The sequence below is a fragment of the Ylistrum balloti genome, unplaced genomic scaffold, assembly GCF_031769215.1.
Source record: "Ylistrum balloti isolate Yb309-2 unplaced genomic scaffold, AGI_CSIRO_Ybal_v1 Utg369724, whole genome shotgun sequence".
NCBI classification, from domain to species: Eukaryota; Metazoa; Mollusca; class Bivalvia; order Pectinida; family Pectinidae; genus Ylistrum; species Ylistrum balloti.
Genome location: NW_026781942.1, coordinates 2931684 through 2953147, shown reverse-complemented (window position 1 = coordinate 2953147; position 21464 = coordinate 2931684). Strand labels below are relative to the sequence as shown.

At 34.1% G+C, this 21464-nt stretch overlaps 1 protein-coding gene across 1 annotated transcript; it reads right to left on the bottom strand.

Moving 5' to 3' along the window:
* Positions 1 to 2711: 2711 nt before the first annotated feature.
* Positions 2712 to 14056, bottom strand: LOC132565439 (proton-coupled amino acid transporter 3-like). The gene is made up of 8 exons (XM_060230078.1): positions 13973 to 14056; positions 11408 to 11496; positions 11105 to 11197; positions 6861 to 6945; positions 5942 to 6217; positions 5451 to 5629; positions 3730 to 3902; positions 2712 to 2977 (listed from the first exon to the last, which is right to left on the bottom strand). Exons 1-8 carry the CDS (start codon positions 14045 to 14047, stop codon positions 2712 to 2714), a joined length of 1236 nt encoding a protein of 411 aa, XP_060086061.1. The 5' UTR covers positions 14048 to 14056.
* Positions 14057 to 21464: the final 7408 nt, after the last annotated feature.

Below are 21464 nucleotides of genomic sequence, written 5' to 3'. Positions count from 1 at the left end.
TAACGCAGTTCCTTCAGTTTCGAATGTGGTATGATGGTGTACAACCTGGAAAAAATATAAAGTTTTAACGTATTTCTCTTGTGTATACAATACAACTCTGATTAGATATGACTTATCACCACAAACCAAATATTTGAAATACGTGAATCTTGACTTGGTGGATCAGTTTCCTTGATTTTGGAACCTTAAAATGAAGAGTGGTTTGTTTCCTGATATTCATCCGGAAATAGAAGGAATTACCTCTGCCTTTGTCATGTCTTCGTTCCTTAATTCTTTGTTCGAAAAGTCAAATGAAAATTTCATTTTTTTCTTTTTTATCCCATTATCTGTTATTCACGAAAGAATTGAAGATAAGTGAAATTGTAAATTTCGAATTATACATATTCTGACGCTCGTTGTGAAAGACGTGCAGGAACATGATTTTCTTTTGCTTATAAATTGCTTTCTCAACTACAAAACGTCAAAATATCATCACTAAACCAAAATATGAATTTCAGAAATTTTGGCCTCCTGACATTCATATATGTTTTCAATATTTTTATGCCAAGTGAAAATAAACCGAGTTATGATTATATGCAAAAAAACTATTTTCAGATTAAACACCATATATAGTCTGGGGATTTATCGAATTTTAGAGCAGAAATGACAAATTTCACATATCAATAGGTTTTCATGTTAAGTTCACTATATTATTCCAAAAAATGGAGAAACAATATTTAGTCAGAAATCACCGGACTGCTTTCTGAAAATACAGTGGAAAACATGCAAGCATTCAATAGTGAAATATTGCACTTTTATCAATGAGATATATCTCTATAATTCATGGCAAAAACGTAATAAATAGTATTTCTGCTCCTTAAAGTATAGTGGGATGTTAGTTGGAAAAGACTTCTGGTGTAAAACATTGTTAATAGCATCCATTCCCTTACTTGCAAACTCATCTTCCTAACAATTTTTTAAAAACCTGGCTTGTGCAAAAACATCAATAAGTTAAGGAAATCCCTAAGCTACTTTCCATATATGGCCTTTTTTTATACGAAGCTGAATTTATCGATCAAAGTCGTTTATTTTCACTTTCAGATATATCGATGACGTCTTGTCTTGAGATTGATGCATTGACAAGGTCAATCGTATTCAAGAATTGGAAAGCAAACACATGGCTCTTACATCAACCACTTATCTCGATGCTTTCTACCAACATGGAGAGCTTTCCATCAAGCGGTATGAATAATCCAGTGATTTCAAATTCCCTATAATGAATATCCAAAATATATTGTTTACATGTCACAGTTGATTCAATACTCAACGGTCTTTTCCGAATATCACGATTTTCATGCAAGATACAAACTGATGGACAAAACTCACGCTGTGCTCTTTCAGGAGCCTCCGTGTAAATCTTCCTTTAGTTCAAATCTTGACCTAGTTGTATTGAATTAGAGTTTGAATTATAATTATGCTCCTATATTGATATTGTATCGGTTTTGTGGGCATTCAATTCAAACTCCGTAAAAAAGTCAAAACGCTACTCATAATTTTGCCCTCCAACACAGTTATGTAAATTTTAGAGGTTTAAGTAATTAAAAACTCCAACATAAAAGGGTTTTTACTTCTTTTGTTCTAGAAGAACAAAACAGCTGCATAATGCAGTTTTAATTCATTGTTCGGCTCTACTGTATTTTACTCTAAATTATAAAGAGGCTGCTATTAGAATGTGTGTCTTTTGTTACAATCTTTAAGATAGTATGTGTTAGACACTGCTGATAGACTTTAAGCCCCTGAGGTTTGCCGTTACCTGTATGACACGTTTCATTTCATTCGAATAGTGGCACGGTTCGGAAAAGTCACATGTATTTGACGTTATTCTAAAATTATCTGGTATATGAAAATTATGAAATTTATTTAATTACGGGGCTGCTGCACCTTTCCTTCTAGATTTTTACTTTTCCTTTGATCACTTTGGGGTATTCTTAGTAGGCTCATAGGCTTCAAAATGTAAGCCCTTAGCATCACTGACGAGTCCTAGAAGAATAAAACAATTTTGCTCTGCTGTATCTTTCTCAATAAGGCTATTTACTTGTGTCTCTTTTGTACAATCTCAAACTTTATATCTTACTTCAAATATGCAGGGAAATTGCTTCTTTTTAAAGTTGAATAATATATATTTTCATGAGTGTTTTATGGATATATAAGGATGCTTAAGAAATACTACAAATGATATCAGATATGAATTTTTATTCAAAAAATGTGATGTCATAAGTCGCTTTGGAAAATGAAAATCTTCAAATTGCAATAGGTTCCTCTTGATTCGTAGAAATGTTTGATACTAGTGTGAAGAGTTAAGTGGCCGATCGAATAAAATCTTGGATTCTTGACAGTTTAAGTTTGGTATCCTATGTTTATAAACGAACCATACGTATCTCGTGGATATGCGCAGGTAACACTTGGTACCTTGCAGTCACGAGTTTAGAGTTGATTGGAAAAAATAACCCAAAAGTGGGCATCTTTGAATGGTTTCCTTGGATGTATTAAGGATGTTGTATGATTAATTTAATACAAATAACAGAGATACAGTGAATGGGAACAAGGGAGAAAATAAGAAAAGAGAAATAAGAAAATAAAAACCAATAAAGATCATGTCTAAGCGGGTTATTTCAAATGTGTTTTTACAATAAAGTACACTCTTTTTAGTAGTAACAAGCATATCACTAAATTTACAGAACGATATGCCAAACAGCCATGTATACAGCAGCACACGTCCCCGCAACCACCGAGTATATGCCAACCAGGAGTATCACTAAACAGCAGAAAAGTGTCAGTTTCCTTTTCAGTTTGTCCACAGGTAACAAAGACCCCTCGTCGTTATACAACATCAACATCTTAATGACAAACGGAACGACAAGTGTTGCATAATTTGCTCCAAAACATCCTGTCAATGATATCAGCAGTTGGAACTCTGGGATCAAAATCGTGAATGCACCTTCAAAGAAAATAAAAATAATGTCTTATCTTTTTACAAGACGACTTGTATAGCACAATTTTAAATTTATTTCCCACTAGCATTTAACTGACACATGTAATGACACTGACAATAAAATCAGTATGAAATGCTAATCAGGTCAAGTCATATGAAGGCGTTGTTACGTGCATGTTATTGCAATTTCCCTCAGATTAGTATCACATAAACAGATGGGAAATATATGTGTGTCAACTTTAGAAGGAAGAAGTCGTCAATTGACCGACAAACTCGTAACACGGGTTAAATAGATGCAGATGATAAAAATTATGGGGAAATTTTATGGTCGACATAGTGATATCATTAAGAAATATTTTATTTATTTGTGCGACAGAGAGCTGGACGTATTTGATGTTCGTTAATTCGCCAGTTGTTTCCGTTGTGGTAGGCCTTGCCTCATTTGAGAACGTGAAGCAGAAGACGTTTACTCTTCCAGAATACCTGGTCTTATTCTCCTTGTACCTTTTAGGAGACCCTCTGCATTCGAGATAGACGTGCTACCAAGGGAGCTATCTGGTCACCTTCGATCGACAAAATTCAGGTCTACTACATCATTTCAATTTTAATAGATTATCAACAGAAAGACGGTCTTTAGGGCAAAAGTCATTTTTAGCATTATTTATATATTAAATCTTAACCTAAATAGGGTCATGGTAAGTTAGATACATGTTACGTATTGTAAAAATAGTATTTTCATTTTTTTCTGCTATACTTACATGAGAAAATCAGCAGAATACCTCGGCAAATGAACTCGCCATAGTTCTGAACGATCGCATTAGTGAACTTCTCCTTCAAATATGTCCAAATTATTTCTGCTACTACAAACACGGATAATCCGATTGTCAAGTACGAGGTAAGAAATGAAAGGATCTTCAAGGACTTCGAAATCCTGAAAAAAATCACGCACTCAAAATTTTTGTGACAGCTTTTTTCTTAACGTTTAGCGAGAGTGAAGATGAGTTTAGGACTTGTCATTCCTAATTATTGACCATTAAACAAGATTGCATTGGTATATGAGGAAGTAGGTTGAGTTAACTTACATGAGTCTCCCATTAGCAGCATTATCAACCCCTATTCATGGAATTTCTTAAAGTTCTAGTTCGTGTCCAATGTTATTTACGCGTGGGTAAACAGAATGTCACGTACCTAAATTCTGTGGCCTTGTTCACTGATTGTACATATCGCGTGATGAATGGATTTCTCCAGAATCATTTGTAATAAGCAGATAGTTTTGGTGAACTTATAAAATCAGTTTTCACTCAATCGCCCGGTCAGAGACTGTTTTCAGACGTTATTTTATGGTCAAAACATTTTCTGGTTGTTTTTTTCCCTAAAGATTTTATTCATGTCCATGTGTGTGGATTCTAGAAGTGCATGCCCTATTTCAATAATATTTATATTTCAATGTTTGAAGTTTGTGAAGATTTTTTTCTAAAACTAAGCAAGGTAAGTTATTAAACCTTATTACGTAATAAGAATAAGTTGAAACAAAATCAAACCCCCATGATTTTGAAATCTGACTCATACCTCTGTTTCTCAAACTGGACTTTACACATCCTCGATTTACATAAAACTGAGTCCTTTCACCCAACGATGTTTTAAATTAAGTTGGTAAAAACTGTAGGTTCAAACGAAGTTGGATTTCAATTATGACATCTATCTTCCCTATGTGGACACGCTCCTTATCGACCAAAGGCTGAGACTCACTGTTTACATCAGTTTGAGTTTCTTTCATTGATGGATCAATGGACTGAGTTTATACTCTGAGGAAAGAAGATTTTTGGTCTTTAGTTGTTTTTTAAAGATGGATCTTTACCCTTATTTCTATTCTCTTCTTTGTTTTTGAAATTCTAAGTTCAAGTTTAGTTTAGTTAAGTTTAAGAAATCAGGAATTTTATATCCAACCAGTACTTATCTAGAAATAGCGATAACAAAAAAAATTGGTATCACTATCAAGGTTTTCTACCAGTCATACATTTGGTTTCATCGATCAGATTTGAGGAAGATCCATTCAATACTTCTCTAAACTTGCGATAACAAACTTTCATTTTTCTGATTAGTCTCCGAAATGAAAGCGACACAATCAAGGACTATGGAAAACCTACATATGAAATTTGAGAAAGAGCCATACTGTTATTCTCAAGAAAAAGCGATAACAAACTTCCATTGTAAAAATCAAAGATGGTCATCTTGTCAGCCATTATGGGAAAGATCCGTGATGTACATCTTAAGACAGAACAAGTATTGTTTACGGACGGAAAGATGATGGTGGCCTAATAAAATAGAGAAAAGACTAGGCTTATATAGATCTAGTGATGATCACACGATGGCGGCGCCAACACCACTATATGATATCGTGTTATGATGTGTTTTAATATTTCGCCCTCATTTGAAGTATACTTTTATCCTGAATATGTTGTTTGTTGAAAAATCGTACCAATCATTCTCTGTTAGGTTCAATATATAAGTAACTTGTGTTAGTTCGCCAAATTTCAGGTATCCATAAAATCCACAGCCAACATGAAAGCTGATAACAAAGACAAGAGCAAGTCCTAGAATACCATTCCAGCCGTCAAAGTTCTTCATACTCTTCATTCTGTTTCGTATTGGCAGAACCTAAAATAAGGTAATACTTAGTGAACAGTAAGTTTATATGTCATTTTGTCATATATGATAACTCTTAGTTTGTATTAATTTTTTACTGGTGTTATGCAAAAGCTAAATCAAACGACCTCTGAGAAACTGCAACAATGAAGCCGTTTATAAAAATCAGAAATGCTAGATAACATGTTTCCAACCAACCATTAAAAGTCAAACACGCGATTTACGACCGAGGGACTCTGGAAAACGCGAATGATACAATATATGTCGCAGTATCCATGCTTTTTCAATAAGGCTCTTTTAAAGCGAATGAAATCAGTGTCTTACCATAGCTATCCCGTCATATGAAAACATCACGTCATTTGTGAACGATGTAATTGTTAAAAAATCGATGAACGTATAAGATGATCTACTGCTAGTATCCGGAAGGTCTCGACAGATGTGTTGGAAGGATATTATAATTATCACAAAAAGAATAATATTCCCGGCTGTTGCTAAATAGGACATTAGTTTCATTCTTCTAGTCAAGTAGACTGGCAACAGAAGCACCGAAATGGCAACAATCAGAAGCTTGTCATTGATGTCAACGTATTGGCGTAGAATCTAAACAAAGAATGAAGAACACATCAATCTGACCTGTTTGATCTGAGTGGTTTACCTTGATATTTCTTTCGTTTCACAACTATTGTGTTATAGCTGACCTTAGCTTCCATAATAGTCGAGAGAAGAAAGGGGAACAATGCTTTGCTTTTGCCGTGTAAACAAACACTGGATTTTTTTAATCAGATAAGTTGGACACTGTATGCAGTATAAAGTGATTCTCAAGATATGACATCGATTTGGAATGGGACAGGATGTGGTTGATGAACGGTGGTAAAAATGTATCCCTATTTAAATGTAGGAAGCGTAAAAAAATAATGAGAATTGATATTAAAGTTTAAATAGCTATCAAGAAGGAAAGAATGAAAATTATAGCAGGGAAAAGCGGACAAGAAAGAAAGGAAATTGTGAAGATATCAGGTGTTACGATAGGTGAAGAAAATTTATCTTTGTATCTTCAATGTTCAATGAATGGACAGAGAGCCATAGAGTTAATACATTAAGCCAGCATTAGTTGCTTCATATGTATGCCCAGTATATCTTTTACTATGGCCCCTAATTCACGCGCTATAGAAACGATTAGCGCCTCAAATACATTTGTGAAATTTAAAAGAAATATAGACTACAAGAGGACATGTATACTTACATCTTTAGCAAAAAGATTCATTGTGGCAATCAAGTCGGGTAAAAATAGGCCGTAGCTTATAAATATCGTGCAGTTAACTGAAAACCTGGAAAGTTAAAATCACGTCATTATTTCAATAACTGTCTATTTATTTGTACGTTATTGACTAAGAAATTGGTCTTTCGAATTTGTTGGATGTACTACAAATATGACTTGGGGGTGGGGGGTGGTCACATGATCGTGTCGCTGGTTAGTCAATTTACTCTAGGCTCGCTTGAAAAAACTTCTGGAAACGCTGCTTTAGTGGATCTAACACCGAATTTTCGGACGATGAAATACGCACACAGATTTCTCATACTTATTGGACATTTTTGGAACGGACATATCGCCCATACCGAACTGTGTATTAATAATATTGTGTGTTCATATAGTGAACTTCTTCTTAGTGTGGACATGTAATTGGATTTTTATTTAAGAATTGAATCCTGTTACTTACATGTAAACAATATATCCTTACCTAATTGTTTGTCCATATGTCCCTTTATCCCTATACAAAGTTTGTATACGAAAGTATGTTAGCTTACTAAATTGGTTAACAATGCACCAGGTAAGCTTGTAACTGTAATCAGGGCTTTTCACCATTTGGTGAAAAGACCTATTGTTTTTGTTATGTTTCTTATTAGGGCTTTTCACTAACTTGTGAAAAGACCTATTGTTTTTGTTATGTTTCTTATTAGGGCTTTTCACTAACTTGTGAAAAGACCTATTGTTTTTGTTCGGTTTCTTATTATTATTATTTTTCTTATTATTCTTCTTCCAATATTGTGGGTTCGTAATCTTTTAAATTGTAAAAGCTAGACATACAGTCTATTCATTTATTTGTAGATACGTATATGAACTTGTCGATGCCGATATTTTAAGTAGGTCAAAAATTCAATATGGCCGCCATGACGTCATAAGTTAAAAACTTTAAAACGTCAATATCTCGAAAACCTTTGATTATATAGAGTTTGTGCAATTATATTATTTGTAGAGAATTTCATTATCTAAATTGTTGTCAGACAAGTTATCAGAAAATATGTCAAATAAAAAAGCTCGCTGTTGGATAAAATTTTCAAAATTTAACAAATTTTTTAATTTTTTTCAATTTTGAACTTTTTAAAATTTTTCTTCTTCAGATCGATGCAGAACGTCCTTCCGATGAATTTAGTGTTTTCAGTTCTTCAGAAACCTTAGCCATTTCCGCTGTACACCATTTTAAAAATTTCCTTTGATCTTTTAAAAATGCCGACAAATAGGAAAAACTCGTTCTAGATCAATATTGATGGGCTATATTTTATAAAATTGTAACTGAAAAGATTTCCCCAGATGTCTTCTACTATTTAGTGACATATTCAAATTCATCGGAAAAACAAAATGGCCGCCATGACGTCATATCCGATTTTACCTAAAATGCCGTAACTCAAAAACTGTTTCAGCTAGTGACCTCAGTTTTATTCATATTAAGTAAAATAATAAGAAAACACTTTTCACAAGAAAAAATCTGGGATCAAAGGTCAACTTCCGGTCTTCGGTAGGGGTCAAAGTTCAAAAGTGTTATTTTAAGTTACAAACTTTGACAAACTTCTTCTCAAGTTCTGCAAAGCCTTGAGTCTTGATATTTCATGTGTAAGATGTCTGATCAATTATTTATCAAGTTTGTCAATATAAATGACCTTGACCCACTTTCAAGGTCACAGGGGTCAATTATGTAAAAATCGTTAAATGGTAATTTCTCCATTGTTAAGCTGCCCAAAGTCTTCAACTTTGGACATAAATGTTCTGTGGACATTTCCTGTCGAGTGATATAAGAGAAACGTACCTCAAAATTCAACTTCCGGTTTGCGGTAGGAGGTCAAAGTTGAAAATTGCTATTAAGGGTACCAATCTTTGAAAAACTTCTTCTCAAGTTCTGAAAGGCCTAGAGGCTCTATATTTCACACATATGAAGCATATGTAACTGGCAACAAAGTTTGATAATATAAATGACCTTGACCCACTTTCAAGGTCACAGATGCCAATTAACTAAAAATCGTGAAATGAAAGTTTTTCAATTTCTAGAAGGCATACAAAGATGAAAATTGATTATAAACCTTCTGTGCAGACTTCCTAGTGATTGTCATAAGAAAAACTTCCCTCAAAATGTCAACTTCCGGTTTCTGAAAGGGGTCAAAGTTCAAACATACAAAATAGGGTACCAGTGTTCAACAATCTTCTTGTCAAGTTTCACAAGGTCTAGAGAACTAATATTGGGGATATATTGATCACCAGATGTTACATTATAAGGCTTTCAAATATGAATGACCTTTACCGACATTTAAGGTCACAGGGGTCAAATATGTTTGAACCTTTAAAAAGTGTATTTCTTCGTTATTATGTAGTTATATCTCCTTAACGTTTCAAGATTCAATGTTCATCTTTGGATATGTTGTAGAGACTAACAAACAAGGAACCTTTCTCATATATCATTATCAGGATAAATGTCAACTTCCGGTCAACTTGTCGCTAAAGAAGTGAAAAGCCCGCCAAATTGTTAACAACAATTTCTAGTATTGAAAATATTTTTGCAAATATATAAATTTTCTTCGGTACCATGGACTAGTTTTCACTGTCAAAGGATTTTTGAGAAATCATGATATCAATTTAGAAAGAACGTCTCATCCATGTATCCTACTCCTTCTGGAAATATTTTTCAAGGGAGTTCAATAGACTTTGACATTGTGTTATTGCTCAAGAATCATGTCAAACGAGCCAGAAAATGGAATCAAAAGTTTGAATTTGATCAAGAAATGTGGGGAAAAAATAGGTACCATTTTCAGCTACCTAAAATCAAAGTTGCAATGGTTTCAATTTAGACATCTTTTATCAAATAAAGCTATCTAGATACCCTTTATGTCCTCTGTGTAACTTGGTACAGGAGACAATAATGCATTGTTAATGGGAATGCCAACAGGTCCAAACACTTCTTCAGAAGTTTGAATCTCTGATTGACGTACTGTTAATTCCTTTTGCATATAACAAAGACTATTATCTTTTGGGGTTAGTTTCACAATATTGTGACCCAACTGATAACGAAATCCTAATTCTTATTAAGTTTTTAATCTAGAAAACCAGATACCTCAGCAACTCAATGGACTATTAAAGATAACTTTCTTGTTTAAAGTTATATAGATAAAAGCAAACATGAGGAAGTTTGAAAGTTCTTGGCAAAAATGAAAACCTATTTTAGAAATATATTTATATATTATATATAATGCAGTGCAGTCCATGTCTTATATCCCTTTTGTTACTTATATAAATACTTGCAATTTTAATATTTATCACCGTTTTAATTTATTTTATCAAATGTCAATATGCCTATATTTCAAATAGTTATATACACCCAAACCCTAAGTTTGCTAGGTAACCCATGACCATCAAATTATATTTCAAATAAAGTAATATATATTTATATCTATTTTTCTATTCTATTCTTTCCCTCTGTCTCATGATGATTTAAATCCTGCCTGTACAGTGTATGAGTGCGATTGGTGTATGCTTTATGTGAGTGTGTATAAATAAATGACGCAAGAATGATGTTAAGAGATTAATGCAGTCCATCCTTGTAGATGATAGTGTATTGTATTTATGATACTGTAGGGACTGATGTCTTCATAGAGATAAATGAATTTTATGTTTATAATGATGATGTCGACACTGGTGTTATGAAACTGATGATGATGATGATGATGATGATGATGATGATGATGATGATGATGATGCAAACTCCAGGTTATCATGAGTGTTAAAAATCACAATTATAAATGCCTGTACTACTGTGAGTATGTTTCAGCAGTGTAATGTCTTGTATGCTATAATAAAAAAAAACTTTAAAAAAAGGGGAAAAATACAAAAAAAAACCAAACAAACAAACAAAAAAAAAAAGCAAAAAAATATAACTGGATTAGTGATAAGTGTGACATTACTTCATGTCATATATTACATTAATGTACCAGACAGATCAGACGAGACTGACAAATCTCGCATCAGGTTGCGCATGAGATTTCATGTACGAAAAAAATGTCTCTTCACAGAAGCGTGAGTAATGAAGACTAGCCATACCAAAATATTATGGCATGACAATTATCTTCATATGACCTATAATCGCGTTATCCTTATTGGATCAACCGTATTCACTTCATTTTTGTTTAAACTTCGCATAAAATTCTATTAACGTAGACACCTACCTGAACTTTCCAGCGTAATGTTGCAAACAGGGAGGCCCCAGCTTCATACTCATCTCGGCTACTGTTCCGATATCACTGTATCTCTCACCTGTTCTATGATCAATAAAAATCACAAACTATGTATTAGTGTTCAAATACAGATCGATTACCTGAAGTTGTATTTTCCATTATTATAAGAGCTACATGTGTATTTAACATAAAAAAGCAAAGTACCAAATGTCACTGCATGTACACTTGTCGAGTGAATGTTTCACCTGCAAAGCATGACGATCACTTTTGAAGGAGATATGCATTGTTCGATACCTTTCAGTGAGACGAGACGTACAATCTGTTAAAACCAAAGCCCCCAACTCGTTCAAAAGTCCATATATAAGCAGTCCAGAACTACCGACCTAAAATGAAAACAACATTGTTTCCTAACTAGAATATCAGAATGTTAAAGAATATAATTGGAAATTAAAGCGACTATAATGTTAAAACACACTACGAGAAAACGATATAAAACGTTCTATTTTCCAAAAGTCTGTTACAAACTAAGACTTTCTGTTACTTACTAAAATTAAAAGTCATTGCAACCAAAGATAAAGAATGTAAGCAGTGCAGTCTTGATCTAATTCAAACATTACCGCTTGTAACCCTAATGCTGCGCATGCGTATAAGCCTAGAAAGAAGCAATATGGTGGACGCAAATACGAAAAGGCGACGAGGACCTAAAAGTTACCTCACAGAAAATGCCATAAAGCGTAAGAGGAAGGAGTCAGACCAGAAAAGAGGACAGACAAGAATTAACATTAGGCAGGAGATCGATAAATGGCAAAAGATGAAAGAGGATCTTGGACTGAATTTGGATTCGGAATTTGCGAAGCTGCTGCTTGACTGGTTACCTTAACGTTAGCACCATAATTATAACGTATCCGCCTGTCATTGATTATAATCCAATATCCAGTGTTTGACGCGTAAATATGTTATGAACAACACTACTATATGTGTTATCTGATAAATATTTAAAATAGTTGAATTTACTCTCGACAACGTGTGTTTGTTGTTGAATGCAAGATGGGGTCTAATTAGGGGTATTCGTTTTAAGTGTAAAACTATGACGGTACTGGTGTTACTGTGAGAATATCGAACGAGATGATAAACATAACATTTATAATAAACACATAGGCACATGTTGAATGGTAAATAATATCTATTAATGTGTACAGATAAAGTATCAATTCCTGTGCATTTCTGCACGAGTTTTTTTATTTTCGATTTTAATCATCCCCTTTGGAACCTCAATAGTGTAGTGCCCGCGATTGACATAGATAATTCTCCCACGACAAGCCAAAATTACTTCGTCACGTGGCAAGCCATGTGATCTACTCGGTTTTCTTCGTAATAAACCGAGCTTGAACGCGTTTATAAACAATAGTCAAGATAAACAATGTTCCGACGCAGGAAATATGTACAAATACAACAAATTTAACGTTATAGACTCGTGTATCGCTTTATTATGGATATATTTTATTATTCATAAGCCGAATTCTTCATTTCCCGATGCTGAAATCTAACGTAATAGCCGTTTTAATAGAAAAAAGGTCCTAATTCCATACTTTCTCTTTATATGTAGCGTTACGCTGATATGACAATGCTTTCTTTACAACATTTACGGTTTGTCTGATGTTTAAAAGCCTGGACATGGGTGACAATTTGTATATCAAATTTTCTTGCAGCTGTAGGTCAGAGGAGAACGCTTGAAAAGATACACTTTCAATCGAATGGTAGAAATATGCTACATTATATTTTTTTCTTCAAATTTAAACATGCATACCGCTTATGCTTTTAACGTAAAAATGAGCGCACTATCTATGCGCCAGTGATTTTAATTTTTATCTTAGATTTAATTTAAAATGTTTTGTAGTTTTTCAACATTTAGGGTTGGTATGGCGTCTGATAAAATGGCCATTAGTGACAATATATATATATATATATCATGTTTTCTGACAGATTCAGGACACAGAGAAACGATTAAAGGGACACACTTTCATTCGAATGACAGAAATATGCTACACTAAATTTTTATCAAACTTAGGCATGCCTACCAGTAAAAATATTAGCATAAAATGAACAGTTTGTGTATACGCCGGTTATCTTAATTCAAATTCTTTTATTTAATTTTAAATGTTCTGTAATTTGATAACATTGGGTCATTTTGAGACTTTGAATGCCTTATAAATGTAAAGTTAAATTACTTTTACTATTCTAGAAAAAATACAAGTTTTCAATTAAGTTTTATTTCAACGAAGGAAATCCCCGTGAAGCCATTGTTACTTGAGCTGGAATTTGAGAAGAAAAAACCAGTTCATTGCTTATCCTGAAGTGTTACGGTTTCTGAATACAAAAAACATATCAATGTATCGTCTCTAGTTATATTATCATATAACTGCATAATTATCAAGATTATTATATCTTTGAACGCAGGAATGCATTCACTGTACATTACTGAAATAACATTTCAAAATTTTGAATGACCCATTAACATAAAATGATATGCATACTTAATTGAAAGATCACTAGATATGATTCCTGAGGAGACAAACAAAATAAAAAAAAACCTTTGAACATATATACTCGAAGGTAAGTTCATATTTACCTAGTTATACGAATTTGTTTCAGTTATAAGGTGAAGGCAAAACTATTTAATTACTTTTTAGCCAAATTATTTAATTGGCATGTTGATTAAATATTGTGTTTTCGAACATGTATGAAACAAGAAACAAATTTATCGGTAATGAAAGTGCAAGGCTTTCATTTCAGAAACGAACTTGTTAAAGTTTTTATTTAGTCTTGAGGGAAAAGCAAAACAATGTATTATATACTTACCCATAACCCAAGTAGTTTGACCATATAAGGAAGTCCGAGAAACCCAATCCCAATATACGTTGGTATGAGAAGCATAAAGCCTTGAAAATCTCTGCAAATAAGAACATGTTATATAATTCACGCTGATTGCCGTATAAAAGCTGATGTTTGTGGTTGAAATAATATTCTTTGTAAATGCTACTACATAAATGCCATTACTCCAGATCTGTAGCTTGTGGAAAAAGGAATGTAACATCTTAACTCATTTCACCTAAGAGAAGAAATTTGAAGATTTGATCCCTTTGACATAAAATAAAGAGATAATGTCAATCACAAGGACAAAGTTGGTAACTCTTCATCCCGCATGGTAAGGGCCGATTATCAGTACTCTGGGTCTTTTGGGTATTGAGAAGAAGTCGTGCAGAGATTGACTTTTAACAGCTGTCCCTTGTGACCTTGGAATGGGCCAAGGTAATTCATTTCAGCACCCTGGGCCCTTTGGTTATTGAAAGAAGTCGTGTAAAAATAGACCAAAATTTGACACCTATGACCTTGGAAGTGGGTCAGGGTCAAACATATAAACAAACTTATTAGACCTCTGTGACCTTGAATGTATGTCAAGACCTTCATTTTGACAAACTTCGTAGCCCTGATACCAATATCAGCACCCGGGGTCTCATTGAAAAGTAGTCATTTTAATGGCGGCGCACGGCGACGGACGAACGAAGATGGCTTTATGTCATCCTGATCCTTCGGATCAAATGACCAAATACTACTGGATATGATTATCTTTCGGATTTTTCAATTCTTGTGGGTATATATACAAAAGATGTGGTCAATAAACGTTGTTGTTTAAAGACAATAAGTCATCAAGACAAGTTGTTTTGTCAATGTACTTACATTAGCATGGTGATTGCTGTTGAATTAGAACCTGCTACAAAGTAACTATGTAAATGAGTATAATGGTTTGATATCGCCGGCAAAATACCATAAAAATACCAACATGCCAACATATCATATTTCAAATCCAAATTCCATAAAACAAAGGCGACATCTAAGCAAATGAAATATTCACATTGAGACTCCTGAAAAAGTAAAAAGAGAATAAGACCATGTGTTCCGGAAGAGTAAACGTCTTCTGCTTCCCGCCATATAAACCTAGGTCAGCCCAAGTAGTTAGGTAGACAAAATCACTCTCTACATTTGCGTTACACAGACAGAAAAAGACAAATGCTAAAAATCTTAAATGGGTATATTATCATAAAATATTAAATAGACCAACCTAGAATTTTACAAATCTTAACAGTTTCAAAAAGGGTTTTTGGACTTGTAACGTTCTCGAGTTGACAGAAGATCAATGCAGTCCAATAAAAAGTGTTAAACGGTGAATGGCTCATTATATCCTATGCACCGAGGATTATCTTCGCAATTCAACATTTATGAATGTGTAAGGTATGTATGGCCCATCCGAAGACAGGCTAGGACATCTTCGCCTTGGTGGTTGACTCTATAGCACGGAGACCATTCACCGATAATAGGTTTAACGAAGCACAATTTATTATCGATATACTGATTCCATTCTTCCTGCAATTGAGCTGTTAAGATTTGTTTAATAAATGATTTAATATCGGTAACATTAAGTTTAAAAACAATAGGTGGTAGCGATAAAGCTTCCTTTGCGGCACGATCTCTTTTTTCATTGCCTGGTATTCCAAGGAACCCAGCAAAAAGCAACACGAATGTAGGCAAGTTCATGATATAGTATTAATGCATTACAAATGAAAATATTTTCGATGTTTCTATTGCTAAGACTTTGTAGTAAGAAAGAGAGTCTGAAAGGACCTCATTACTTTTTTTGTTTGAATATATTCAAGGGCGAGGCAGATAGCTCGCGCTTCCGCTGAGAATAGTTAGGCGCTATTGGGTAGCTTGCATCCATACGCTTCATCTTGTGAAACCATGACCGCGGCAACCTTATCATTATCTTTTGAACTATCAGTATATAAATTTAGAAATGTTTTATAGTTTAACTGCAATTTCGAAAAGGATGAATGAAAGCTGCAACTGTCAGTGTCTGATTTAACGGAGTGAAGTGAAAAGTCAACTTCAGGTGAATTCAAGAGCCAGGGTGGAATTTCTTTCGTTCCAAATGACTGAATTTGATCAATATCAATATTTGTGTTTTGTTAAAGAGCGGAAATCCGAATACCGAATGGTAAAAAAGGTCTTTTGGTTTGTTTTGAGACAAGTTTTTTATATTTTGGATCAAATACAAGTGAAAAAGCAGGATTTGAAGGATTTGACTTAAGCTGAATGGTGTATTGCAAAGCCAATTTATTCCGACGGCTATAAAGTGATGGTTCATAAGTCTGTATATAGAGGGATAATGTTTTGACAATACTGTTCATTTTAAGCCTAAAAAGTGTAACCGAAAAAATACTGCAATGTAATACACCCATTTCCTGCTTTAAGGTATTTTATATGTGGAAGGAACAATAATTTCCTGTCGAAATTTGTTTGGTTTTCAACAACAGGAATGGGTTCACCACAGAAAAAATTGCATGATGAACATCGGAAAAGGTCATTCTATTCCGGACTTGAAATACTCTATCTGATAGAAAATTTGAAATAAATTTGGTAGATTACCTCTAATACCTATATCGTGCAGCTATTTCTTTATGCCGTATTTCCATGTTGTGTCGTAAGCCTTTTCCAAATCGAAGAAAACAGGAACCAAGCCTTCCTTCTTTAGAAAAGACTCACGCACAAAGATTTCAAGTCTAACCAAATGATCCTTGGTACCTTGCTTAGATCTAAAACCGCTCTGTAGGTGATATTATGTGATTGGGTTCTAGATACCTAATTAGTCTTGAATTTATCAACCACTCTAGAGTTTTACACAACTCGTAAATGATACTGAGCGGTAACTGGAGGGATTTGTCGTGTATTTATCCAGTTTGGGGATAGAAATCACAGTTACCATTTTCCATGACTTTCCGACGTTTTTTGTTGTGTTTTCATATCTCTGTGGTACTGAGACGTTTAAATTTACTCCAATCTGCTTTATATGATTCTCAATAGGGTACATGATCGCTCTCTGTGGATCCACAATACCTTAGAAATATTAGAAAGTGATTGCTTCCAAAGAGATCCTCATTTGCTACCTATAGGCTTCCATACAATAAATATATTCATCCACTGAAGTTATAAAATCAATTATATTCAAACATAACACCTTAATACCTTCCACATACCGATTAAACATGTTTGATTTTGGAAGTACGATTTAAATTATATGCAGAAAATTATTACAAACAATTATACCAATATGCATAATTGGACCGCACGCTACACAATGCACGACCAACATTCCATGATTAAATAAGGCTTTAGCACCAATCTTAGAAATCAAATTAAACTACAAATATCCTACACAACATTAACCCCATTCTCTACATTATATGTGCCTTTATAGATGGTGTAATACTATTCCATCGACGACGACTCGAAAGATCACTGCTCCGGCGCGTGCGTTGTCACTTACTCTGTATGGAGCACAAGTAGCCCCCAGACGATAGGAAGACACAAGACAGGATTGATCATAATAAAGTATTACCTAATAAATGAATGCCTCTCCCCTACTAAATACCGAAGACAGGCTAGGTATGCGACTTGAAACGGAAGGGAGATCCATGGGTCTTATCGACCTCTTATCCATACAAACCCATAAATAATAAATAATATGCATATAACAGCCGTGTCTGCCATGATCGTGTCGGAAATTTGGAACATTTTGTCAACTTCCTTTCAATAACATCCATACTAATTTTAGCGCAAATCACCAGTGCCACATGAAAAGTTTAAATCAGGTTTTATAACATGGCGGCCATCCTGTTTTATTGACATTTGCGCAAAATAAGAACATCAGGTGAACGATATCAGGCTTATTTATGGTTTCATATTAATCACATATGTGAACAAATGTTCTAGAAAATCATGATTATGGAATCATCAATCAAAATAATCGCTGTTACTGTCACTTTAAACTTTTGATGAAAAAAAAATCCTTTTCTTTATATCCCAATCAATTTTTCCCCTTGTAATGGCACAAGTGGGGCTGTATAAAACTGTATGTAAAAAATGTATAAAAGTTTTACAAGAAGGTTGACATCTTAAATTTTGACCTGAAAAATAACACTTCAAGATCATTCATGACATGACTGAACTGAATTCTATCCTGTGTACAAATTTTACAGAGGACAACGCACGATCACTTTATATTATTCTAACCAAAGGTCAGCTGACCTTATATTCATGAAAATCTGCCATTAGTTGATCCAAGCTGAACCTGTGAATTATTTTTCTATGAATATTTTCTGAAAACTTAATGCTCGAGTTTCGACACGTGACTGTACATAAACTTACGTTAATGTATCATCCTCTGATTTTGTTTCTCTTTGTTCATGACTGAAGAGATCCGGGTTGGTACCTTCCTCCATTGTAGAAAAATGGAATTCATTCTTTTCATTTTCTTGTGAATTGGTCTTAAGAGTAACGAGTTCCATCTTATATGAATGCTTTCGAAGAATTTTAAATATCAGCAGGCTTACAGTTTGTATTGGTGATACAAGTCCATCTACTTTAACTAAAATGGAATGTAGGATTTGATTAAGGTACATCTGTTTTTCTAATGCACTCTTAGTTCGATATAATATACAGTTGACTGACATTATTTAACGGTTGCTTAAACTCTTCTGTGTCTCGCAACACTGCGCTGGTACATCTGTTTTTCTAATGCACTCTTAGTTCGATATAATATACAGTTGACTGACATTATTTAACGGTTGCTTAAACTCTTCTGTGTCTCGCAACACTGCGCTGGCTTTGTACAAAGTGCACATACTAAGATTATGTTTTAATTGCGTGTCCTTGCAACAGCCATACATCAAGATAAGCAACATGATGTTTGGTAACGTAAGTGAAATTTATGATTATGATCACATGTGATGTATTCCATTACATCAATATAAACAGGTTCTTAACAATCAAAAGATGAACTTAACTGTAACATATCAGCGGTTTCGTCCCTCTAGGACTCGTCGGTGATGCTAAGGTCGACATAGGAAAATCATAATTTGACCGAAAGAAACGTCATGAATTAAATAGCGCCAAAATTCAGTGATTCTATAACTAATACATTTTCATTTTATGAATATTACATAAAACTGCCAAATTGTTAATGTCATAATGACATAAAATTTGAGCTGGTCTTATATACGAAAGAATAAAAATATATACTTTTATTATTTCCAGTACACCTAGCCGCTGAAGCGTGGTCACGCCAGCAGATCCTTATTCGTTTTTTTTTCGATTTCCATAACCCTGTTTCTTTAGATGAGACGTAAAGCAAAATAAAACAGGTAGTACGAATAGTGTATCCATACTTTAATACCTAAATATAACATATGATACCAGCGTTATAGGATAACCTTACAACATAACACAATTTAATGTATATTTAATTCAAATGTAATCCGATCTAAAGCAAGCTGTCTCGCCAATAAAGGGTTTGGTGGCGAGTAAAAGAAAAACATATAGCGTCCATCATCATCAACATGTTTTTACATCAGTCCTCCACACAGTAACGCTAACGCCTACTGTACATTGTATAATCTTGTTCGTTTAATGGGTTATCGCCCATGAACAACCCTCGTGAATTTGAGGTCTCCTTGTCGTAGTTGTTGATTACTTCACTAAACAGCATTCGAGAAGCCTGTCATGTGCCATCTTATTCAGTTTACTGGCTACGTTTTCCTGCAGGTAATGCATACAAATTGGGTCCTTCCCCATGGCATCGAGACCAACAGTTTATACGAAATTCACTCGCCTTCACCAAAGAATGCGTCAGACCGAATTTGAGCAAAATTTAATAATTCCCACGGGAGGAGTAAGATTTTGTTCTTGTTCCCCTATTGGGCATTGCCCCTCCAGTCATCCAAATGTGCGGAGACCCTCCGTTTACACAAATATATTCCCCTTCACATAATGCTTTAAACCATGTTTGGGTAAACTTCGAACATTCCCACAATAGTACGAACTCACTCTATATATCCATGTTGGGCCCCTGTGGGCCGAAACCCATCGTTTACATAACATACGTTCTGCTTTCCGAAGGAAGCTTCGAACCAGATTTGGTCAAAATCTGCCTTGTCTTTGATGACTAATAGCGATTTGTGGAAACATTTACGTTCAGACGAACAATGGAATTAAGCGATATGGCCCAAGCACAACTGCCCCTCGGACAATTGGATGTGATGGGAGTAAAATCAGCATTACCTACTATGTCAGTGTTACAAAAGAGTTAACCTTCGGAACGAATCATCGAACTTCTAGAAATCATCTCAGATCGACATTTTCTAGTCCAAGATAGAAATAACTTATCCGATTTTGAAGTTTAGTCTACTGATTCACTAAGAAGTTCTCAATCAATGTAATATTTCTAATGAAGCCGTAGAGATATCCTGTTAATTTTTACCAAAATATATCGTTTACATTATTGTATCTTTGTGAGACTCATTCTCTGTTGTTTTTCGGTCTTAAATGACTGATTACCTATTAGTTATAAACTAACATAAAAACAAAAGAATTATATCATCGGCATACGTTCATAACCTAGTTTGGTCAACAATCTGAAAACTAAGGCGAAAGCACACTTGCTGCAATATGGTACAATTTGATGTCAATCTAATACTGAGCAAGCTGTGGCATGGCTTTTAATTTTCAGGAGACAAGTCATAGTAAATGTAAGGTTTTAACATCATCATGTTAACTACTAACGACTTTATACTCTGCGAAAAAACAAGCAATTATATGATACATGATCTTGTATATAGCAAGAACGATCCATGATATCATCAAATATATACCAAACAGACGTATTACCACATAACATATCAATGTAAGCCTTCTTTCAAAGTTCCAAATATGTAATCTTAGTTCCCCCTGCCATGCAGTATCAAAATTTCAAGAAATAGGCAAAATTAGCAGAATCTTCGACAAATGTTTTCATGAAGCACCTTTCATATCTGTCCATATCACTTCTACTTTTATATACAACGTCGTTCCGATTGTAAAAAACAAGACAGAAAACTGCAAATTTGTTATTGAATCAAGAAGAACAATGTCGATGATTACACTTGTCACAAGCTCGTGTTATAATAGCCTTGAATGGCTGGCTGCTGGAGCTTTTATCGCAACACAGAAAGATGTGTTCATTGCATAAAAATATCTTGAAGAAATAACAAAACGTTTTTTCCTGCTGCTATGAAATGGAAATAAAAAGTCTAAAATAATTCAACCAAATTAAGTGATAATATACTTCAATAGATTGAATCCTATTTTGAAAATGCAAATTCAGTCAGAAAGCATTTATTTTCTGATTTAAGGATTGTGAACCTTCGTCACCTTCCATAACGATACATACACAGAAGGGATTAAAGAACGCACAGATTAA